The 26,037-nt window shown below is 40.1% G+C and overlaps 1 protein-coding gene across 2 annotated transcripts in view; it reads right to left on the bottom strand.

The window, feature by feature from the left end:
* DIAPH3 (diaphanous related formin 3) overlaps nucleotides 1-26,037 on the bottom strand; it is a 565,715-nt gene that overhangs the window by 229,053 nt on the left and 310,625 nt on the right. For both annotated transcript variants that reach the window (XM_059684797.1, XM_059684796.1), the window contains one exon: nucleotides 9,773-10,012. In XM_059684797.1, the coding sequence (XP_059540780.1) occupies nucleotides 9,773-10,012 (240 nt within the window). The remainder of the gene's footprint in view (nucleotides 1-9,772; nucleotides 10,013-26,037) is intronic.

The following is a 26,037-nucleotide window of genomic DNA, read 5'->3' on the forward strand; positions in this document are numbered from 1 at the left end:
CTGCCAGGGAGACATTAGTTTGTTCGAGATACATCTGTCCTCTAAAGGGCCAACAGACAAAATTTCCTTTGCAGTCACTCATCCTGGGCTACATGGGAGAGAGGTGAAGCAAATTACAGTCTCATGAGGAGAGTCTGGAGTTTGTGGCTCTGGGTAGAGAGCTGAAGGGGCATCCCCCAGGATCCCTGTGCTGAGTCATTCTCCTACATGTCAGAAACCATCTTTCCTGGGTGTAGCATTCATGCAAGAAGAAGAAATAAAAGGCATACAATTGGAAAGGAAGAAGTAGAAGTGTCATTATTTGCATATGACATGATGCTGTATATAGAGACACTCTGAAGATTTCATCAAAAACCTACTATAAAGGAATAACTCATAAATGAATTCATTAAAGTGTCAGGATACAAAATAAATATACAGAAAACAGTTGCATTTTTATATACCAAAAATGAACTCCTAGAAAGGGAAACTAGGAAAACAATCCCATTCATAATTACTTCAAAAACGCACACCAAAAACCTAGGAATTAAACCAAGGATGTAAAAGACGTATGTTTGAAAAATGATAAGACACTGAAGAAAGAAACTGAAGATATTCTAAGTGGAAACAAATTCATGGATAGGAATTCCCCCTTGCCATTTCCCCCTTCCCCAATTAATCCAGTGGAACAACGTTGGTTACCACCCCCCACCACGTGGGGTGACTGTACGGCTGTCTTTCCTGCTTCGTGGACTAAGCACACGATGTCCAGAACATGCCAGTTACCCGCAGCTGACTGTGACTGCTGTTTCCCAATTTAATCAGGCTTAGTTTGCTCCCTTATCTTTTCTTAATAATCCACCAACTGCCTACTCTGACTGTATGATGTTGAGTATCTTTTCAGACATTTATTTGCCACTTGTAAATCCTTTTTGGTGAGGTATCCACTAAGGTATTTTGACCATTTTTTAATTAGGTTGTTTTTAATTGGGTTTCTTACAGTTCAGTTTTAAGGGTTTGTCATATACCCTTTTCATATATAGCCCTTTATCAGATATTTTTTTTGCAAGTATGTGGTTTATCTTTTGACCCTCTTAACAGTGTCTTCGATAGACCAGTTTTTAATTTATGAAGTCCGACTTACCAATTGTTCTTTCATGGATCATGCTTTTAATGTGCAACCTAAAAAGCCCTCACCACACCTGAGATCATTTAGATATTCTCTTAGGTTATCTTCTATTAATTGTTTATTTTTGCATTTTACATTTAGGTCTATGATCCACTTTAAGTTAATTTTTGGAATAGTATGAGGTCTGGTTGGTCTGATACTTTTTTTAGCATGTATGTATGTATCCAGACACACCAGTACCATTTGTTTAAAAGACAAGTTTTCTTAATTGAATTATCTTTGGCCCTTTGTCAAGATTAGTTCATTATATCTGCATGGGTCTACTTCTGGGCTCTCTAATCTGCTCCATTAATCTATTTGTCTTCCCTCCCCCACCCCCCCACTACTACAATGCTTTGATTATTGGAGCTCTATAGTAAGTGTTGAAGGTGGATAATGTCAGTCTTCTCATATTATGGATATTTCAGCTGACCATATAAACTTTATAATCAGTTTGCCAACATCCATAAAATAACCTTCTAGAATTTGGAATGGGATTGCATTGAACCTATTGATCAAGTTGGAAAAACCTGGTATCTTAACAATATTGAATAGTCCTTTCCATGAACCTAATATATATATTATTATTAAATCTACTTTGATTTTTTTCATAAAAGTTTTGTAGTTTTCCACACACAAATCTTGTACCATACTTGGTTATATTAAAACCTAAGTATTAATTTTCTTGTGCTAACATAAAGATATTTAATTTCAAATCCGAACTGTTCACTGTATTAGGAAAGCAACTGACTTTTTATGTCAACTTTATATCCTAAAACTTTGCTATAACTGCTCTTTAGTTCCAGAAAGTAGTTTTCTTGTTTTATGTGGGGGGGGGGGGGGTGTGGGGAGGGGGGGAGGGTTACATAACCAGTTATTTATCCTATAAACAGAGATAGTTTTATTTATTTCTTTTAAGTCCATATATCTTTTATTTTCTAGTCTTATTGCATTAGCTAGTATTTCCAGTAAAATGTTGATCAGGAATGGTGAGAGGAGAGACCCTTCCCTTGTTCCCTATCTTAGGGGGAAATCATTGTTCTTTACTGTTAAATATGATGCCAGCTGTAGTTTTTGTAGGTATTCTTCATCAACCTGAGAAACTTCCCCTCTATTTCCAGTTTGTTGAGAGTTTACATGAACAGATAATAGAATTTATCAGATGACTTTTCTTCATATTCGATATATTCAAATGATTTTTCCTTTTTAACCTGTTGATGTGATGATGGATTGATTGCATTACTGATTTTCAAATGTTGAACTGGCCATTCATACCAGAAATACTTCCCATTTAGTCATGGGCTATATTTTTTAAATATAGTTAGTTTTGCTTTGTAATAAGTTGATAATTTTTGCACCTATGTTTATGAATGCTATTAAGCTAAAGTTGCCTCGTATTGTAATGCCTTTGTCTGGTTTTGGTATACACCTATTTCATCACTATGTTCTTCCCCACCATCTAAGAATAAATATTCATAAATACCATTGGTAAGTGTAGACCATGTTACATGTTTTGCCTGTGGTGCACAAAATCTAGAAAAAATTCAGATCCTTGATAAAGAGACCTAGATATGAAGCTTCTTAGAGTATAAAAAATGGAGCATGCCATTTAATTTTGGATTTTTCATTTGTAAAACACAAAACTCAGGGGTGAAAGGTAAGACTTATATCTTACCTTTCATTTGTAGAGCTGTTACTAAGTGAGGTGTTGAGGGGAGCTCTATGGCTGTGTGTTTGGGAGAAAGGAAGTGTAACAGATTAGCAATGCTTGTAATAAGACCACGAGCTATTGCACACAAGTGGCTTTACTGACTGTAAGCAAAGCCACTCTGTCTTTTGTAATTCCATTAAAAGAATAATTCCAATTTACAATGTTTAATAGCAATTGAAAAACCAAATGGAGGTAATGTGAATAAAATTTATCAAAAACACTAGTTAGGCCTGATGGTGTGGCTCAGTGGTTGAGCATCAACCTATGAACCAGGAGGTCGTGGTTGATTCAGGCCAAGACACATGCCCAGGGTGCTGGCTCCATCCCCAGCAAGGGGCATGTAGGAGGAAGCCGACCAATTATTCTCTCTCATCACTGATACTTCTATCTCTTTCTCCCTTCTTCTCTGAAATCAACATATATATAACAAAAACACTAGTTACTAAAGCCAATTAAATGTTCCTTGGAAAATGCCATGCATTACATGTGTTAATGAATGAGTCAAAGGGTTTAAGAATTCTAAATAGTTTCACATTGCTTTGGAAGTCAGTATTTCAGTCATTTAATTGGCTGAATGTAAAATAAGAATGGCATTTGTTATCTGCAAGTCTTTGGCCAAAAACTGCTTTACATTCAAAGGGTGCCAAAACTTACTAGTGTGATTTTGCCAATTTGATAAAGAATAAAAAATTTTCTCAAGTTCTAAAACATTGACTGCAGATGGAACAATGGATGTGTTTGGCAGAGAACTTTCTTAAAACTAATTTCATAGAGTAAAGGAAAAGGTGACATACAAGAATCAAAATTTCACAAAAAATGATTCACAGTATTAACCTGTATGTCTGTACAGGCAGGCATACAAACTGCCTATAACAGGTAAATGTATTTGTCTCCTGTATTCGCCCCACAACCCCAGGGCTGTGCATCCTTTGATGAAACTTCACCTGTACAAGGCAGAATCCTGCACAGTAACTCAGGACACTGGCCATCAACTTATTTCAGTTCCACTGTGTGCCTGAAATTCATATTACTTTCACTGCTCTGGCCTCATGATAGCACTCAGCTTGGCAATAAAGAGAAGCAGCAGTTTTTGGAAATATTTTCACCACTCATCTTAAAGTGAAGAAGTAGAGTTATTTCTTTTTTGTTTTGTTTTTGTGTTGGTTAGGTTTTACTTGTTTATGTTTGTTGGTTGGTTCCAGATAACCAATCAAGGGTCTTGTATGCTGGGAAAAGGAAGTAGGGCAGAAGACACATAAAGTGATTCTCAATTCAGTCTGTGCATTAAAATCACCTGGGGACCTTTTTAAAAAAGTGCCAGATGCACATCAATACATGCTAATCTAATGTGGGTCTGATATATGAGTATTTCTTAAAGGGCACTCTGGGTTCAGAGTCAGGGTCCTAAAAGAGGAGCTGTTCACAACTTCAAGAAATAACTAGAGTTGGTGGAGACAATAAAAAAGGGGGGAAAAAGAGTTCCCCATCCGAAGTTTGGTAAAGTTATTCAATTGTGACCTGTACTTGTAAAAGGAATATATAGAAGATCAGATAAAATCTGTATATACTAGAAAAGAGAAAATTAAACAAAAGACAAAAATCAGTCTTCCAAGCCACACACACATACCCGTTTAGCACCTAACTCCTACCCTACAGCCCAAACTGTGCACCCTTTGATGAGTTCTCTCTGAGATGAACTTACCACATGTTCTATTCCCACAGAGGATAGGAATTCTCTTCTAAGTGATGCTATGGATAAATTTATAGCAGAATCAATTGTTACTTGTTTCTACAATTTTCTCTGTAAATAACAGCACAAATACTGATAAAAAGTAGTTACTACAGTTGGTACACTCTTCCAAAATTTATATCTATTATCCTAATGTAGGAAGTTAGTATAATTACCTAGAACAAAGTGCTACCTTATATAACTACACTAGTGGCCTGGTGCACAAAATTCATGCACAGTAAAGGAATTTAATTAGAGGAAATATTTTAATATTGCTATTTGCCCTAAGTGTCAGAGATGAAAGAAAATTAGTAAAATGTATATGAAAATCACCCTCCTGTCAGAGTCTGGGGTGCACTGCGGGACCGAGTCAAGTCCTGCCCACCTGCGCGTGCCTCAAAATCTCGTGAGACTCAGACCTGGCTGGCCCTACCCCTGTCAAGGCCCGTAAAGGGGGAGGGGGTGCAGCCTCAGGTTCCCCGGCCCCAGTGCGAGGGTGTGATGATTATTTGCATATTAGCTCTTCATTATATAGGATAATTCAGCTGTATTTTCTGAGATTATTTGTTATTTAGAAATCACACCCCTCATTAGACATTAGTAAACATTACTAAACACATGTTATAGTTATGCATGTGGGTTGATAACATTAGTTTTTATATTTACAAGTTAAAATCATCTCATACAGTATATTTTAATAAGGTGTTCAACTTTGATGGTTGGGTCAACTTATTTTTTTGCTAGATCTACTTGGGGGAAAAAAGACCTTGGCCCTACCAACAGGTTTTTTAGAGAACAAACTTCAACACAAACCACATATAACTTTTTTCAAGGTAGGCACCTTGGTTACCAAGCTGATGAAATTTCTAAAAATATATATTTGCTTTTAATCAATAAAGCTCCTAAAAAAACTGTATAACCTCATTTTATCTATTATCCAGTTTTTATCGAAGGTCTAGTTGTAGCTTTCAAGGACTTTCATGAATGAGAAGTAGTCCATTCATTGTCCTAAAATACAAGTCTAAGGTTAATCTATTTGAAAAGCTGTGCCATCAGAAAGCAAGGTATTTATTCCATTTTACTTAAACTAAAAGTAGAATTACTGCAATTAAAGACCACATTTGTATCTCATTTACTATGAGGGTTCTCTTGGAGTGTCAAGCCCTAACAGGCCCTTTATACGTATTTGTAGAGGATTAGAAAGGGGGAGAGAGGGTAGGGAGATAGTTGTAATGGATTTTTTTCACTTATAATTTATAAGAACATAGCTCCACACCATACTTTTCTTTTAAAACAATACACATGCAAAATTTCCTATCAAGTTCAGCTTTGGCTAATCAGAGAAACCACTATTTACTATTTTTAGATCATGAAACATTTCATCACCATGTTTGCACTTCATTTTTACCAAAAGAAAGCCTCAAACCCATGCATCTACCTTAATTTTCATTTACATCTTAATAACAGATTCTAGTTTATGTTTACCTTATATCTAATTTTTCACTTTTATATTTATTTATCATAGCCATATCTAATCTTTGGGGTGGAAGTAGACAAACACTTTTCTCTCTCTGAACTCGAGTTATTTTAGTTAGCCATCTCAATTACAAGTGTGTACAAAGATATACTATAACACTCAAAATAAAATACAATGCATACGGATTTCAAAATTCATGTAATTATTCTAACCTGTGCAAAGTTAATAACTTAATACAAAATTTCATGCACTTTTCAGATGTGAGCTAAATGTACAAAGGACATTTATAAGTAAAAATTTTGGATATAGAATATTATATGTCACAGGATCACCCAGCATGTTTTAACAGATTAAAATATAATCCTGTCTTTCAACTGTCAAGTAAATTTGGAATTCCTTGCACAAGGGCTTATGATCAAACCAAATGTTTTATAGTCAGTGTGAAAATTCAATAATTGTCAAAGATCAAGCTGCTACTTCTGATAAAAAAAACACACACAACATGATGTGATATCATCTTGTTCAATATATGCTTTCAATTTGATGTGTAGGCTAATAAAAAGTATGAAGTTCTAGTATTTATTTTGTTTCTTGCACTACAGAAGTCTCCTACGAGGGTTGATTAAAATATCCAATCTCAGTGCCTAAAAATACAGTCAACTCTATTATCTGGAGACAGATTAGCCGGTTTGTAGAATGACTGTAGTAAAATAGTAACAGCATGCATTGCATTTGTAAAAGATTTTAAAATTACTCGGCATCAATGACTATATCTCAATATGAGATGTCTATTTTCAACTACATAATAACTAAGACACGAGACTGTGTCTACTGTAGTGTCATTCATTCAACCACTATTTATTGAATATTTACTATGTACCAAGCACTGTATTAGGCTATTCCACCTCATTAATCAGACCTAAGCTCTCCTGGACAATTGCCTTTTGAGGAGGCAGGAAGGGAGGGTATGTGGTCAACTCTGTGAGTTGGCTATAGTTTTGAGATGCAAAATCTGAAGAGCAACAGACACTTAGCAGCATGAAACAATCTCTTGTAGTTGTGAACTTCTCCCCCACCTTGATCTGCATCCTGTTTTTTCTTCCTTTGCTTCCCCAGAAACTGGCAGTATAGCGTCCCTTTGTCCTTTAGCCTCCAAGTTCATAATTCCCACTCCCTGACAATTCCCTAGATGTTCCTTAAATGTGTACACTCCCCCTCCAATCTTTGTCCCATTCTACCTAAAACCTCTCTATTACTACTTTAGCTGGGTCCATCACCATCTCAAAGCACAATGACTATTATGTGCTGGACACTAAACATTTGCTACGTAACTGAATAAGGCCCCTCAATCAGATGCCCTTTAAGATACTGAGGTAAACAAGGGGAAGGAAACACCAAAAGCAACCTCATTCTTTTTTGAGCAACCACTTCAAACATGTCAGTATCTTTGGAGTTATCTTTGACCCTCCCCTTTTTCCCTTCATCTCACATTGCCTGCCTCTCTATCTGCTCAGCTACATTTTCTCTGACGTGCTCCTAGATCACATGCTGTCAACGACCTAGTCTCTCCCACAGTCAACCTCTAATCCAGCAGTTCTCAACCTGTGGGTCGTGACCCATTTGGCGGTCGAATGACCCTTTCACAGGGGTCGCCTAAGACCATCCTGCATATCAGATATTTACATTACGATTCATAACAGTAGCAACATTACAGTTATGAAGTAGCAACGAAAAGAATTTTATGGTTGGGTCACAACATGAGGAACTGTATTTAAAGGGCCAGAAGGTTGAGAACCACTGCTCTAACTAGTGCTGTCCAGTAGAACCTTCCGAAATGTGCTGTATTTTCACTGCCAGCATGTATGGATACTGATTCACTTGAAACATGGCAAGTGTGACCGAGGAATTAAATTTTTAATTTTATTTGAATTTTAAATAATTTAAATTTAATGATTTTAGAGAGAGAAGGGAAAGGGGGACAGAAATAGAAACACTGATGAAAGAAGCATGGAGTGACTGCCTCCTACTGAGGTTCAAGCTGGCAACTCAGGCATGTGCCTTGACCTGAATGGAACTAGCAACTCTTGGTTTAAGGGCCGGACACTCAACTGAGCCACACCAGCCGGGCATAATTTAAATTTAAATAGACATGTTTGGCAAACAGTGACTGCACTGACAGTACTTTTTCATATGGCTATTAAAATTATTTTCCTATAAGATAACTGATAACATCACTGCCTTATAGAAATAATGTCTCCATAAAAACTTCACCATAAGGTATGGCATTTAAGGCTTTTCACCATCTAGGGGAATTTACTATCTAATTTCAATTTTCTCCACTCCTCTCCCATTTAGGCTCCAGGTGTACAGGATCACTCCATGTACGAACACATGCCATGAGAGAGGCTTTTATACAAACTGCTGATTCTTGTTTAGAATGCTTTTTCCTCTCAGGGAACATCCACTCACTCATCCAGATACAGTTCAGATTCCAACTAGTATCCCTCTCTGAAAGTTTACCTGGTCTCCCTTAGCAAAGCTAGGCTCTCTCAACTATGCTGCCTTAACTTTCTTGTATATAAGCTCCATTAAAATATTTAATCACACTTAATGGGTTAAATATGAAAATATAACTTCCACATATGCTAAGTAAGTATTAATCACAAACACTAAATGAGATGATCAGGTCAAGCACTTGGCACCCTATAAATGTGCAGTCTTCAATACATGTGTTATGAATTACATCATCCATGTTACAGATCTGCACAGAAGATGTAAGGCTAAGAAAGCAAGGAGAGGAAAATAAAAAGGCGCTGATACTAGTGGGAGGTTTACGGCGGGGAACTCAGGTAAGCAAACTCACAAAAGTACCAAGAGATTAACTATTCAGCAAACCCACAGCTAAAGCCGAACTTGTTTTTCACCTTCCCTTCCTAACTGGCAAAAGCAATAATCAAATTCCTTAGTCAGGGAGGGTAGATGTTACCAGGTCAAGAACAAGAGAAAGCTTTTCTTGTGATGTGTAACTGAGAAGAATTTGTTATAAGCAGATCAATAAAGCGCTATTACAGTGGCCCATGATTTAGAAAAGAGCTCTGTTACATAAAACATTGAACCCAGCAGAAAAAAACTCTTTAAACTTACTCCATTTCCATACCTTCTAAAGTTATGTTTAGATAGAAACATTTCAAAATCTGAGTTATGTTTACTCCCCTTTATAGAATAATAATTTCCTCCTTACATAAAACAATCTCACTTTTCTCTCCCTTTAGTCTGCTTGCAAAAATATAAATGCACAGAAATAATTAAATAAAGGTAAAAATTTTAGTGGAAATCCTAAGCAAGTCTCAACATATATACCTTCATATGTAGAGGTAACTAAATTGAATGACAACTAGGTTTAAATAATATTGTGATATTCCATTTCATTACTTTGAGAAAGCATAGGTTTACAACATAATTTTGTTATTAAATAAAATCCTTCAGTTGGATTTGCAGATCACAGAAAATTAATATTTGGATTTAGTTCAGAGGTTGAGTAAATTAGCTTAGTTCACTCTGGGTTTGGGTTCATGGTTCAGTTCAAGTTCTTGATAATGAGCACACCAAAACAAAAAGATTTAAATAATGTAATCAGGGCTGACATTCTATGACTAAGTGTGCAGGCAAATATGTGCTTAAAAAGAAGGAAAAAAAAAACCAACTCACTTTACAGAGAGAGCTAAGGTTAAATCCAAAGGTTTGAGCATTCCGGGAGCCGGCATTCATGTAGTTTCCCATTAGCAATACAAGTTCCAGCAACTTGCTAAAGCTTTTGCTCTTCTTTATCTCTTCGCAGGCAGTGCTGACAGCCATGATGTCAGGTTTGATGTTATTCACCTGCTCTTCAAACTGAAGCTTAAAGAGAATAGCACTGAGCCGCGGCCGCAGTCTCTTCACATTGCTCATCTGATGGAAAAGAAAATAGCAGATTTCCTTTAAAATGCATGGTATACTTTAGTACTGTAAGAGTGCAAGTAATCTAGGATGATCTATTGGTATGACAGTACCGAAGAAGCAATATGTCCCCTAAAACTGATAGCATGAAAAGAGAAAAGCCCTGTTTGTTTTCCTTAGGAATCCAGATTGTCCCTCAAAAAAAAAAAAAAAAAAAAAAAAAAAAAAAAAAAAAAGACACAACACAGATTTAGATGCGCAATGAAAAGAAAGCTTTAATTAAATGATAAAGCTTAAATAAGTAATAAAGTACATTCATTTTTTACAACTAAATTTCAAAAAGAGGAAACAGCCCTAGCCGGTTTGTCTCAGTGGTTGGAGCGTCGGTCCGCAGACTGAAGGGTCTCAGGTTCAATTCCAGTCAAGAGCACATACCTCGGTTGCAGGCTTGATCCCGGCCCTCGTTGGGATGAGTGCAGAAAGCAACCTATTGATGTGTCTCCCTTACATCAATGTTTCACACTCTCGCTATCTCTCCCCCTCCCTTCCACTCTCTCTAAAAGTCAATGGAAAAAATATCCTCAGGTGAGGATTAACAAAAAATGAAATAAAATAAAATAGGGATATAGAGGCAACAAATTACAAAGCAGTCATATCATTAATTTTTTGTTCAAAATTGAAACATGCTGAGTCATGTTTAAAACATATTCAGAAAGGTATAAAAGAAGGTTTGTGTTTTTTTTCAAATAGCAATTATTGTCCTCTGAAGCACTGCTGACTAACAATACTTGTTAGAGAGGGAGAGTAGATAGGTCCCAATTTGTACTAAATTGACTTTCTTCAGCAACACAAGAAAGTAGAATCACTCCTGACATATCCTAAATTAGCAGCGTTAGGGTTAGGAAACATGGGCATAACAGGAGACAAGAGCAGTGCAAAGCCATAGGTCTGTCTGGGACTCAGGGTTGCTATGTTGGAAATGTAGGGGGTTGAAAGTGTCAAAACACAAACAAACAAACAAAAATGCAAAAAGGGCAAGAGGGTCAGCAAGTTCTTGCCTTAAACTACTCCCCATGTTCTAACAACACGTGAAGGGAAGAGCCACTTACCTGAAGGTTGAAGACATTTAAGCTATGTAGGAATTCCTTGGCCAAATGTATTAGGAGTTTCAGACTTAGAACAGATGGATGGGGTAGTGATAGTTATAACTCTTGCACTTCAACTACTATCATAAGCATCAAGAGCAGTTTGAGGCAAGGTCAGGAAAAAAACAATGACCGAAACTGACAGAGTTAAAACAGGGACTAGGTTGGCCATTCACAGATCCAAAGGAAAGGCTAAAAAACAATGCCTCATGAGGTGCACAGGATGTCTGTAAAGGAGACAGACAGCTATCTGCTAATAATATAAGTGCTTGTTATTTAAAATAAGATATGAAAAAAATAAAATAAAATATGTCATACAAAAGCCTAAACTTATTAGATCTAATAGGATAATACAGATACTGCTTTAATGATGTAGCAACATAATTCATCACACTCATCTAAAAAGAACTGAGCAATTAAAGAGGTAGCTCTCAGTAGATAACTCTGCAAATATATCTTCAAATGGACCAAATCCTTACAATGACTGAAAAGTTTTATAGCAAATAATATAAATGTCTACTTTATAACAGTACTTTCCCCAGGCACCTGACATGTGAAATGTTTGTTTATATGTATACAGGCAAGATTCCAAGAACTCAACTAATGTAGTTAATAATAAGTCCCTGCTACAAAGTATGTATAAAGGAATGTCTTAAAATTTCTTGACTTCAAAAAATGTCTTCAAATTCCTGTCTAGAGAAAATAATATTTTTCCCTAGAAGACAGTAAAAAACTGTAACCTCAAAAAAGACATTTTTTAAAGTAAAAAGAAACATTACCAATCATGGTTTTATAGAATAAACAAGTCATATAAAACTGTAGAAAGACAATTTTAGAGGTCCTATTAGCATATGTTTGGATATTGGATGTCTAGCACACAAAGTAGACTTAAGCAATTATTCTCATAAAGTCATTTCATGTCTTAAAATGCTCTCAAATAGACTTACTTCCTTGAAATTTTTATTTTTACTTAAACATTGCAAATGGTAGATATTCATATTATATTGGAGCAATTGCATGATACTTTATTCCATTTAGTATATCCTTTAGAATAATAAGATGTGCAGAGAACACTCAACATGAGTGTTCATACGCTTGTGGTCTTCCAAGGTGGACACTGAGCCCACGGCATCTGCTTTCAGTCTGTGCCCTTACTCATGATCATAAACTTAAGTATTTAGCACTTCACAATAAGCATGAGAAGGAATTCTCCAGTCTCCCATGCAAACCATTGGTATTACAAAATACATTAATTTTAACCTACATTAGTGTACTACTTTGTGCAGAAAGAGAAAAAAAGACTGCTTAAATGGCCCAAAATATGTTAAAGCTTTCCTGCTGACAAGCTAACCATATGCAGCCAGGATAAAGTAATTAATTTTCCTAGAAAAAATATAACCTAGATTTGTATGAGTAATGAGTCTACCTGGCACTAGGGACAGGTACCTTGAAAAGATAGAGGAAGTCTACGATGGAATGCAGAACAATGTGCTATGTTTCATGAAAAACCCTGACAAAGCGAAGTCAGGAAAGCTAACCAAACAACAGGTCTTTGACCCACAGCCTCGCAAATTAGATGTCCTTTCCATATTGCTCTTTCTTCCAAATTTAGAAAAGTTAGTATTTGACTGATATGAAATAAATGAATTTTAGTGAATGAAATTACTGGGCTGGAAATAAATGTGAGAGATCACCTGGTGCTCCTGCCTGTCTTTAGTCCACTATTTAGCTTACTTTGACCCCATAGGCCAAATGCTTGCCCCTATTGTTTAAAACAAACTCAATAAAAGCTAATGTTCTAAAATCTAAATCTTGAGTTCTATGATAATAATAGCAGGGCTTTTTCTTATTAATCAAATCAAAGTTTGTTTCTTTAGATGAAATTTAAAAAAATACATTTAAAAATGGGAAAATACTTTTTAAAAAACCCTGAAGAATGTTTCATCATCACTACATATTCTATCAACACTGGGGGTTTGCATTTTGTTTGCTTGCTAAGGAACCTAAAACTGTGTTTTGGCTGACAGAGACTAAGCTGAATGCAAAAGTGGATAGCTATAGCATATAAATAATACTCTCAATGGTAATGGAAGGGAGGGAGGGTGGGAAGGAGGGAAGGAGGGAGGCAGGGAGGGAGGGAGGGAGGCAGGGAGGGAGGGAGGGAGGGAGGGAGGGAGGGAGGGAGGGAGGAAAGGAAGGAAAGAAAGAAGGAAGGAAGGAAGGAAGGAAGGAAGGAAGGAAGGAAGGAAGGAAGGAAGGAAGGAAGGGAGGGAGGGAGGGAGGGAGGGAGGGAGGGAGGGCGGGAGGGAAGGAGGGAAGGCCCTAGCTGATTTGGCTCAGTGGATAGAGTGTCTGCCTGGAGACTTAAGGGTCCCAGGTTCAATTCTGGTCAAGGGCACATGCAGGGGTTGCAGGCTCAATCCCCAGTAGGGGGCCAGCAGAAGGCAGCTGATCAATGATTCTCTCACATCATGGATGTTTCAGTCTATCTCTCCCTCTTCCTTTCTCTTCTGAAATCAATAAAAAGTATATTTTAAAAAAAGGAAAGGTTATATTAAAAGAAACTTTAAGATATTTATAATGAGAGTGTTAGAGAAAATTATAAATTCATTTATACAGAGGCATCCTTTAAATTTATGGTTATATATAGGATCTTAGCAATCTTTTTTTTTTTTCTCTCTTTCAAGCTTTTATTTAAGGGCACAGACTCAGGATGGATTTTAGATCTTGTTAAAAGCAGCCACGTCCAGGGACTGTACATAGTCCTCAAAAGCAGTGATCTGCTCCTCCAGCATGTCTGTTCCAACTTTATCGTCTTCCATTACACACTGTATTTGATGCTTTTTAATTCCTTACCCCACTGGAACCAGTTTAGAAGAGCCCCAGATCAAGCCGTTTGCTTGAATGCTCCTGACACATTCCTCTAGTTTTGCCATGTCTGTCTCATCATTCCAAGGTTTCACATCTAATGAGATGGAAGACTTGGCAACAAGTGCAGGTTTTTTGGCTTTCTTTGATTCATACTGTGGGATCTTAGCAATCTTAAACCCATAGCACGAAAACCCAACAATAATGAGCTACAATCTGAATATCAATCTAAAGGCATAAAAAAGTAAATATATATATATATTTAAGATCAACACAACACTAATAAAAGAGAAAAATGGTAATTGGCGTACGAGCTACCCTTTTCATTGGCTAATCAGGGCTATATGCAAATTAACTGCCAACAAGATGGCGGCTAATTTGCATATGTAGGCACAATGCAGGGAGCCAAAAGGGAAAGCAGAAAGAAGGCCCCTGCCACTGACAGTGATCGGAAACCCAGGGGGGAGCTAAGAGCTGGGGGGCAGGGCAAAGGTGGCCCCGGGGCCGCCTTTGCCCTGCCCCCCAGCCATGATCGGAGAATCAGGTGCCTTTTCCGCCCTGGCCAGTGATAGCAGGAAGTAGGGGTGGAGCCAGCAATGGGAGCTGGACACGGTCGAAGCTGGCAGTCCCAGGAGCTAGGGGTCCCTTGCCTGGGCCTAAAGCGGAGCCCACGATTGCGGGGCCGCTGCAGCTGCGGGTCCCCGCTGCCCGGGCCGAACGCCTAGGCCAGAGGCATCAGGCCTGGGCAAGGGGCCGATCCTGCGATTGGAGGGTGATGGGGGTCAACGCCTGAGGGCTCCCAGTATGTGAGAGGGGGCAGGCTGGGCTGAGGGACACTCCCCCCCCCCCCACACACACACCCAGTGCACGGGGATCAGCGGAGCTGCAAGGCCTCCCGGCACCGGCATCAGTGTGACAGGGGGCATTGCCCAAAACCCCTGAACCCCCTGATCGCCCTGCGGCTATGTGTGCGACAGGGGGCGGGGCCACAACCTCCCTATCCGCCCTGCTCTGTTCAGGACAGAGGAAGGCGCCCCAACCCCCTGATCAGCCCTGCTCTATGCCTGATAGGGGGGAGCTCCCCAACCCCCTGATCGCTCTGCGGCTCTGTGTGTGACAGGGTGCAGTGCCCCAACCCCCTGATCGGCCCTGCTCTGTGTGTGACAGGGTGTGGTGCCCCAACCCCCTCCCCCCCCCCGCCCCCCCCAACGGGTCCTGCTCTGTGTGTGACGGGGTAGAGCCATAACCTCCCCTTCGGCCCTGCCCTGAGTGTGAGAGTGGCGGCGCCCCAACCCCTCTGATGGGCTCTGCTCTGTGAGTGACAGGGGCCAGCGCCCCAACCCCCTGATTGGCCCTGCTCTGTGCGTGACAGGGGGTTGCTCCGCAACCTCCCCATCGACCCTGCCTTGAGTGTGACAGGGGGCGGTGCCCCAACCCCCCAATCGGCCCTACCCTGAGCGTGACTGAGGGTGGCATCGCAACCTCCTGATCCTCCCTGCTCTGTGCATGACATGGGGCGGTGCCCCAACTCCCCAAATGGCCCTGCTCTGAGCCTGACCAGGGGCTGCACCTAGGGATTGGGCCTGCCCTCTGCCACCCGGCAGCAGGCCTAAGCCAGCAGGTCGTTATCTCCCGAGGGGTCCCAGACTGCAGGAGGGCACAGGCCGGGCTGAGGGACCCCCCCTCCCTCCCCGAGTGCACAAATTTTTGTGCACCGGGCCTCTAGTATATATATAATTACTTATATATATATTATTGCTAAGATCCTATATATAACCATAAATTTAAAGGATACCTCTGTATAAATGAATTTATAATTTTCTCTAACACTCTCACTCTCTCTCTCTCTCTCTCTCTCTCTCTCTCTCTCTCTATATATATATATATATATATATATATATATATATACACACACACACACACACACACACATTTCCCTAGTATTGTTTGAAGGCAAGGCACAGCCCTCCTGCAATCTCTCACCCAGTGCCAGAAGGGACATATGCCAGATGAAACAACCTTAAAACAGTGACCACTAAAAATCAAAGAACAAGCAAATCCAGAATCCTAAGGGTAAGTTTTATTTCAAAATTTTGTTTGTTGGCAACATGTGTCATTGGAGCAGGAACAAAATAAGATGAAAAGACCTTTAAACAATCAATGAACTTACAAGTATTGACTGGGTGCCCACTTGGTGCTACAAGAGGCGCAGGGGTCATGGTTACTGCCCTTACAGCCAATTTCATCTAACTCTTTCCATCTGTCTTGAAGGGTAAAAAGTAGAAAGTCCCCAGGGAGATGTAATTTTCATGATCTCATGTTTTTCACATGTAATTTTACTTTACCCATTATTCTATGAAAAGAATCATTTTGGCATTTTTATACCAATAATGTTTAATGCCATATCTGGTTCTCTTTATGCAGTTTTTTTTTTTATAAAGAACAGATTTTCAGGAACCAATTTATTCAAAACTTGCTGGATTTTTCCACCTTCCTGCCTGCAGAATAATTCAGGCTCACCTCAAAATAAAGTTTAGTATATGCTCCATCTCTTCATTACTCTTCCCTGAAGTCATTATAAAACTACTTAACCATTCACTTCACTTTCAGCCACTACAAGTAACCCACTGATTAAAAAGCTAATCACTTCAGTCTTAATTGATTGACAAAACCTTTCCTTCATTATATTTTGTGAATATGTAATTATAAGGAATAATGGAATAGCACTTCAGGAAGGCTAAATGACTGCTTCGAGGTCACATGCAGCCAATCAACTGTACAGTTCCACTAGAACATCACAATGTAGAAATTAATAACCACAACTTAAAAACCATCTGATGACCTGGCCAGTGTGGCTCAGTCGCTTGACGACTGTCCCATGCACCAAAAGGCTACAGGTTTGATTAAAGGTTACAGATCAAGCACAAGCCCAGATTGCAGGCTCAATCCCCAGTGCAGGGAGTGCAGGAAGCAGCCAATAGATGTTTCTCTCTCATAGATGTTTCTCTCTCTCTTCCTCTCTCTCTAAAATCTATAAAAACCATCTGATACTCAAACTACTTCTACTGTGTTTTCCAATAAGTAAGAATGGACTTTAATTTCCCCACCACAGTTATCAGATAAAACACTATGGAGATGACCCAGCTGAGCACTCAGCATCCTTTTACTTCATATTTTTTTCCTTTCTCCTTGGTATATCCAACTACCTCCTGTTCTGCTGAATTTTTTGTTTTAATATATTTTTATTGATTTCAGAAAGAATGGGAGAGGGAGAGAGAGAGAGAAACATCAATTGGCTGCCTCCTGCATTCCCCTCACTGGGGATTGAGCCCGCAACCCAGGCTTGTGCCCTTGACCAGAATCGAACCTGGGACCCTTCAGTCTGCAGGCCAACACTCTATCCACTGGGCCAAACCAGCTAGAGCTCTGCTGAATTTTTAATATTTTTTTTCCAGATACACTTTTGGCATCCCCTCCACACTGTGCTCTCCACTTAGATTTCCATATTAGCTAATTCTTCACTCTCAGTGGGAGACATATTATAAGCAGGGAGAATGTGAAAAAACAAATGCGTATCTTTGTGAAAGACAGGACTAGAGAAAATGATAAGGGGTTGAGGGAGGAAAGTAACATCTGAGAAATAAACAGGATTTAATAATAGAATTAAGACACTTAGGAAAAAGTTTTGAACTTGATTTTTTTAATTAAACTAGGTGAAAAATATTTAACCGTTACCATTAGCTAGCCAATATTTTTATGATCTCCAGAATTCTCAGACAAAAGAAACATTCATTTTACTTCAGGAGAGGCAATCAAAAACATAGCTATTCAAGTGCGTTATCGCTGGGTAGTGCTGAGAATATAAAAAATGTTTTAAAAATAAGTGTGGCCTTATGATATTAAACTCCTAAGCTGAAATTATTTTAAAAAACTATACAACAGCAAAGTACATATGGTATATTTTTTACAGGTTTGCATTGGAGCAAGGTAAATCCAAGAATTATACAAAAAATAATAATAATAAAATAACACGGTATAAATGTATATTCCTCCAGCTAGCCAAAGTATAGACAATTGGCAATAGACATCAGCTATGGATTTGTTTTTGTTTACAAATGCTTATCAATTCTGGACCACTAAGGATTTCACAGGAGGTCCAAGTGAGTTCTGCAGATACTCAGGATCTGTAAGTGGTAAAGCTCGAGAGCACGAGACTAATTTGGCAGTCTTAGCTAGCACTCCTAACGAAGAGTTTCATATCTGATCAATTAAAAAGCTGGCATAAAACTCAGAACCATTCTGGTGTTTTAAATTCATTCATGTCTGTTTCCAGACAGTCCCCACCCAACCATAGGAAACCAATGTTGTTTGTGGGGTTTTTTTTTCTGTCGTTAACTTCGTTTTGCTTGTTCTTGAAATTTATATTAATGAAACTTACAGTAAACACTTTTCGTGTCTGGCTTCTTTCACTCAACAAAATGACTCTGAGATTCATACACACAGAGAGTGATTCAATACTTTGTTCTTTTTTCATTTCATAATATTTCATTATAAGAACACACCAAAATTTTTTTATCTGCTTTCCTGTTGATAGTTTTTTTGGGTGTTTCTTTTTTACTTTGAGGCTATGTAGTGGGTTGGGTTGAAGAATGACTCCAAAAATGGTGTGTTAATCCCTAACCTCAGGTACTTGCTAATGTGAACTTATTTGAAAATGGGGTCTTTGCAGATGAAATGAAGTTAAGGATCTCCGGAAGAGATCATGCTAAATTTAGGGCAAGCCCTAAATCCAATGACTGATGTCACTTTAATAAAAATAGTAGAGAGAGAAACAAACAGAAGGCAGCGATGTGAAGGAGGAGGTTAAGACTGAAGTAATGTTACAAGCCAAGAAATGCCAAGAACTGCAAGCAGCTACCGAAGATAGGAAACAAGACTGCAACAGATTCTTGCCCAGAGCCTACAGAAGGAATCAGTACTGCTAAAACATCCATTTTGGACTTCTGCCCTCCAGAAAATGCAGGAAAATACATTCCTGATGTTTTAAACCACCAGGATTATGGACATATATTATGGTCGTGTGTGAAAACTAATACAGGATATTATCAATATTTTTATATTAGTCTTTTCATTTTTATTAAATACCTAAAAAGATATAGTGTAAATGCATACATAACGTCAAAAGAAATTGGCAAGCTGTTTTCTAAAGTGGTTTATGCCATTTTATACCCTCTTTACTAAAGCTATGATTTATTTAGGAAGCTTTATATTTTATCTTTGCATGTTTAGGTCTACACTCCATCCCTCATCAATTACTCTGTGGGGTGTGATGCAGGAGTTGAGATTCATTTTAGCCCATAGGATATCCAAGTTTGGCAGCACCATTGGACACAAAGAAGTTCTGTTTCCCATGCACTAGCCTTGATGTCTTTCTTGTGAATCATTTGTTGGTATCCTTGTGGGTTTACTTCTCAACTTTCCAGAAAAAGTTTATTTTTATATCTAAGCCAAACCTTACTGCCTTGATATCAAATCAATAGTCTAAGTCCTCCAAGTTTGTTATTTTCCAAATTGATTTTGTCTACTCTAGGTCTTCCAAATGCCATATGAATTTTTGTAACTTTTGTCAGTTGCTATAATAAAACCCGCTGGGATTTCGATTGGGAATGTGTATCATATATCTATTAAGAGTCTACAGATCATTTGAGGGAAAAATAAAATCTTCACAATACTGAGTCTTCCACTCTATGAGCATGGTAAATACCTCATTTACAACTTTAATTTCTCTCAGCAATATCTTGTGGTTTTAAGTGTAGAAAATCAGCATGTTTACTGAAATGTATCCCTAAGTATTTTAAGTTTTTTGATGCTATTGTAAATAGTACTATTTTATTATATTTTATTTTCCAATATATGTCATTACTAAAAAAAGAGAACTCATTCTGGTATACTGACTATCCTGTGACCTTGTTAAATTCACTGGTTACTTCAATAAAGTTTATTGTAAACTCCTTATACATTCACATAGACAATTGGGTCATTAAAAAAAGGTTTACTTTCTGATTTACAGTGTACAGGCCTTTTGTTTCTTTTTCTTATTACACAGGTTAGAATATGCATTATAATGCTGAAAAGAAGTAACAAGGCTAGATATCCTGGTCTTCTAGTAGGTGAAGACAGAGAAAGAAGACAGCTGTCCATAAAACAGGCCTTCACCAGAAACTGAATCAGCCAGCATCTTGACCCTGGACTTTTCAGACCCCAAAACTTTGAGAAATAAATTTCTGTTTTTTAGTTAAAAAAAAGAAAAAGAAAAAAAAGAAAGAGGGAGAGAGTAGATATCTTTGGCTGGTTTCCAATCTTAAACGATAAATCATTTCATTTTTCCCATTAAGTATGAGGATGGCTCCTGGTTTCCCATAGTGTCCTTTATTAGGGTGAAGACATTTTTTTCTATTCTAGTAGCTAAAAGATTTTATTTATCATGAAGTAAAATTCTATCAAATCCTTTTTATTTTGCATCTATCTAGATATGACTTTTCTCCATTTTTTCTGGTAATATGTTTAACTACATTTTTCAAGGTGAAAAAACCTTGTGCCACTTGGTCATGATATACTTTTTTAATGAGTTGCAATATTTGATATAAAAATATTTTGTTGACAATTTTTTAACTTACATGTTTACGTATAATATGAGTTTCTAATTTTCTGTAGTAAATTTTCTTCTTTGATTTCTGATATTGGTAATTTAAGAATTTTGTTTTCTTTTTCAATGTTTTCCTTTTTATTTAGTTCAAAATAATTTCTTCATTGACCCTCAAGTAACTTAAAAGCATGTTACATAATTTTCAATCAAGGACATGTTCTATTACTGTTCAATTTAATTTTTTTAGACAGAAAACTTACTCTGAATTTCAATCTTTTCAAAATTACTGAGATTTATTTTATGTTCCTATATTGTCTACGATAGCAAACATTCCATGTATATTTGAAAAGAAAGTATATTATGCAGCTTTTGTGGAAAATGTTCTACAAATATCAATTCTAAGTTGGTTGGTAGAATATTTACTAATTCAAAATATTTACTTATTTTGGGGGGGTCACTTTCTCTAGAATTTACTGGAAAAGAAGCATTTGAAATCTCATTATGATTGATAAGTTATCTATTTTTACACTTAATTCTGCCATATTGTACTGGTTCATGGTTTTTATTTTCTGCCTTGCCCTTCTAACATTTCACACCTTCTGATTCATTTCATGTGTGTAAAGCTACAACAGCACAATTCCAGCTGGTGTACCCCATCATTTGTGCAATTACTATCATGTCCTGTACTTAATATACACTATAAATTCCATCCAACTGTTTCCATTTTGCCACATTTGCTTTATAATATTCCCTCTTCTTTTCCACACAACATGGATATTATATAATACACTAGAGGCCCGGTGCAAAAAATTTGTGCACTCAGAGGGAAGGGGGCGTCCCTCAGCCCGGCCTGTGCCCTCTCACAGTCTGGGACCCCTCGGAAGATAACGACCTGCTGGCTTAGGCCTGCTCCCGGGTGGCAGAGGGCAGGCCCAATCCCTAGGTGCAGCCCCTGGTCGGGCTCAGAGCAGGGCTGATTGGGGAGTTGGGGCGCCGCCCCTGTCATGCACAGAGAAGGGGGGATCGGGAGGTTGCGATGACACCCTCAGTCATGCTCAGGGTAGGGCCGATTGGGGGGTTGGGGCACCGCCCCCTGTCACACTCAAGGCAGGGTCGATGGGCAGGTTGCAGCGCCACCCCCTGTCACGCACAGAGCAGGGCCAATCAGGGGGTTGGGGCGCTACCCCCTGTCACTCACAGAGCAGGGCCCATCAGGGAGGTTGGGGCTCCTTACCCCTGTCACGCACAGAGCAGGGTCTGTCAGGGGTTTGGGGAGCTCCCCCCTGTCATGCTCAGAGCAGGGCCCATCAGGGGGTTGGGGAGCTCCCTGCTGTCACACACAGAGCAGGGCCGATCAGGGGGTTGGGGAGTTCCCCCCTGTCACTGACAGAGTAGGGCCGATTGGGGGGTTGGGGCACCACCCCCTGTCACACTCAAGGCATGGTCGATGGGCAGGTTGCAGCGCAACCCCCTGTCACGCACAGAGCAGGGCCAATCAGGGGGTTGGGGCGCTGCCCCCTGTCACTCACAGAGCAGGGCCCATCAGGGAGGTTGGGGCTCCTTACCCCTGTCACGCACAGAGCAGGGCCCATCAGGGGGTTGGGGAGTTCTCCCCTGTAACTGACAGAGTAGGGCTGATAGGGGAGTTGGGGCACCGCCCCCTGTCACACACCGAGCAGGGCCGATCAGGGGGTTGGGGCGCCGCACCCTGTCACACACAGAGCAGGGCCGATCAGGGGGTTGGGGCACTGCAGCCTGTCACACACAGAGCCGCAGGGCAATCAGGGGGTTGGGGAGCTCCCCCGTCATGCTGATCCCAGTGCCAGGAGGCCTCACGGCTCCGCTGATCCCGGTGCTGGGAGGCATATTACCCTTTTACTATATAGTATAGGATAGAGACCTGGTGCATGGGTGGGGGCCAGCTGGTTTGCCCTGAAGGGTGTCCTGGATCAGGATGGGGGTCCCCACTGGGGTGCCTGGCCAGCCTGGATGAGGGGATGATGGCTGTTTGCAGCTGGTCACACACCCGTCAGGGTTGGGGTCCCCACTGGGGTGCCTGGCCAGTCTGGGTGAGGGGCTGAGGGCTGTTTTCAGGCTGGCGGGTGACTGAAGCTCCCAACCGCTCCTTTTTTTCTTTTTCTTTTTCTTTTTTATTCTAGGCCAGCTTTAGCTCTGGCTCCAGCTCTTAGGCCTCCACTGCTGAAAGCAGGTTTCTGGCCTTTGTTTACCTTCTGTATTTGAAACAATGTTGCGATCCTGCTGGCTGAAGCCCGGGACTAAAGCAGGTTTCTGGGGTTTTGTTTAGCTTCTATATTTGTAACATAGTTGCTTAGAGTTGCAGCTCAGAGGCTGGCAGCGGCAGGCGGGGAACGTTGGAGTCCTCCGTCACTGAAGCAAGCAAGCCTCATGTTCGCTTCCAGCTGCCTGGCTGCTGGCCGCCATCTTGGCTGGCAGTTAATTTGCATATCACCCTGATTAGCCAATGGGAAGGGTAGCGGTCGTACGCTAATTACCATGTTTCTCTTTTATTAGATAAGATTTTATAAAGGAAAAGATATATACATATTACACATACATAACTGGTTAAGGTGTTACCTATCAGTTTCTCCAATGAAAAGTAACTTAATGTTTCCTTTATAATAAGTAATTTATAGGGAGATGCTTCAAGACCATGTAAACAGTATGTATATAATCTATTTTCATCAAATATTCACTTATGTGTTACCTAGAGGCCCGGTGCACAAAATTCATGCACAAGTAGGTTCCCTAGGCCTGGCTGGTGATCAGGGACAATCAGAGCCTTCTGGCTGCTGGCCAGGGTCTTCCTTCTGCTGCCAGCTGGGGCCTCCCTTCCTTCGGTCCATGCTTCCCCCTGGTGGTCAGTGCACCACATAGCAAGTGATCAAACTCCAGGTCTCCCGGTCAAACTCCCAGTTGAACTCCCAAGGGACACTTTGCATATTAGGCAGATAGATAGATAGATAGATAGATAGATAGGGACAACCCATTGAGTAGAATTCTACCTATTATAGTATTTTACTCAACTTTATTAAGAATGTACTTTACAGACCTGTACTGATGTCTTCACGAATGAAAGATAAAATAACCCAGACTATATACAACAATTACACCTTAAGCCACAAGTGGGATACAATTGCCTAACACTATAGTAACTTAGTTCCATAAGTCTAGTTTCCCCTTTTCCAACATGTTTCAAAATCAGTCTTAGAAGAGAGCATGTAGGCCTAATTAATGAGATTTGCAGAATACAGAAAATGCTTCCTGTGCACTAGATTAAACTCAGATCTAAAAAGCAACCTTAAAACAATGACGTTTGCAAAGTGATGAATCATAAGAGACCTTTTTGCCTATAACTACAAAATGCTTTAGGCTCTATTTCAAATGAATGATGCATGGCTAGTAATTAGTATGTGACTGTAATGATGTTTTGTTTTGTTTTTGCAAATGAAACAAATTAAGCAGATTATGCCATAAAATTCCAATACTACATAGACATCTGACTAAAAAGCATGTTTTCATACCAAAACAACAACCCCCTCCCCTCCAATTTCTATTCTGAACTTAAATATCCCACTTTTTAGTTGTTTGTGTAGAAGGCTTAAAATCCCAATGAGAAAAAACTAGAAACTAACAAACTTTCCAAAAACTTAATTTCAAGTTCAACAATTCAAGTTCCCTCATACATATTCTAAGTAATTTGTATGTAATAACTCAAAGTTTATTTTTCAATATTAAAATAAATTATTCTGAAGCATACAGAATACTGCTAAAAGCAACTTCGAGTAAAGTAGGCGCCCACGGCCAGCAAACACCAGAGTGACTGCCACCATGAGAAGTGACATGAAGGACACAAAGTGTCCTAAAGGACACAAAACTGTGATTCACATCTAACTACAGTACTCACCGACTGAGGGAACAAGTTGTCTCATCTATGAAATGGTCATATCTATATTTAGGGTTATATGCAAATCAATATAAATATCCCTTTATGTATCAAACACTTATTATGTGCCATTGTTCTAGGCCATGGAGATTCATCTATATATATAAAGAGCCAGGGGCCGTCACATCCAAAACAACCAAACAGATGACCAAACAGGCTGCCTGGGGCGACCAGGCCGGCGGAAGGGGGAGGGGGCAGTGAGGGTCAACCAGGCCAGCAGAGGGTGGAGTGAGGAGAAGACCATGCCAGCAGGGGGCGACCAGGCCGGCAGTGGGGGCCGTGAGGGGTGACCAAGTTGGCAAGGTGGAAGTTGGGGGTGATCAGGACAATAGGAAGTGCACTTGGGGGAGACCTGACCGGCAGGTGGGGCAGTTGGGAGCAACCAGGCTGGCAGAGGGGGGTAGTGAGTGGCAATCAGACTGGCAGGGGGGCAGTAAGGAGCGACCAGGCTGGTGCGGGGGGCAGTTAGGGGCGACCAGGCTGGCAGAGGGGGGCTGTTGGGGACCACCAGGCTGGCAGGGGGGTCAGTAAGGGGTGACCATGCTGGCGGGGGGGAGGGGTAGTTAGGGGCAACCTGGCTGGTGGGGAAGGCAGTTGAGGGGCGACCTGTTTGGCAGAGGCAGCAGTTGGGGGCAACCAGGCTGGCAGAGGGGGCAGTTGGGGGTGACCAGGATGGCAGGCAGAGGTGGTTAGGGGTGATCAGGCTGGCAGGGGGGCCAGTTAGGGGCGATCAGGCAGGCAGGCAGGTGAGCATTTAAGAGCCAGCAGTCCTGGATTGTGAGAGGGATGCCCGACTGCCGGTTTAGGCCCGAACCCCAGGATCAAGCTTAAACTGGCAATCAGACATCCCCCAAGGGGTTCCGGATTGGAGAGGTTGCAGGCTGGGCTGAGGGGATCCCCGCCCCTCAATGTACAAATTTCATGCACCAGGCCTCTAATATTGAAATAAGGAGACGAGAAGCAGCTTCAAATGGAGTATACTGTAAAGCAAGCACACAGAGAATGGGAAGAGACAGAGAAACAACAGAACAGATGACTGTAAGTGCTATGAGTAAGCAGGGTCATGTAGTTAGAGAGTGATGAGGGGACACCATCATGATGAGCACTTCCATGACAAAGTGGCATTTGGGCTGAAGCAAAGGAACTGGCCAGAGTAACGGCAAATCTGAGGTGGGAACAAAAAATGAACATGGCTGAACATAGTGGACAAGGAACACAGTGGTAAAATATGAGGTTGAAGATAAAGAGACTAGATCAGGGGTGGGCAAACTTTTTGACTCGAGGGCCACAATGGGTTCTTAAACTGGACCGGAGGGCCGGAACAAAAGCATGGATGGAGTGTTTGTGTGAACTAATATAAATTCAAAGTAAACATCATTACATAAAAGGGTACGGTCTTTTTTGTTTTTTAGTT

This window comes from Myotis daubentonii, chromosome 2, assembly GCF_963259705.1.
Source record: "Myotis daubentonii chromosome 2, mMyoDau2.1, whole genome shotgun sequence".
In the NCBI taxonomy this organism is placed as follows: domain Eukaryota; kingdom Metazoa; phylum Chordata; class Mammalia; order Chiroptera; family Vespertilionidae; genus Myotis; species Myotis daubentonii.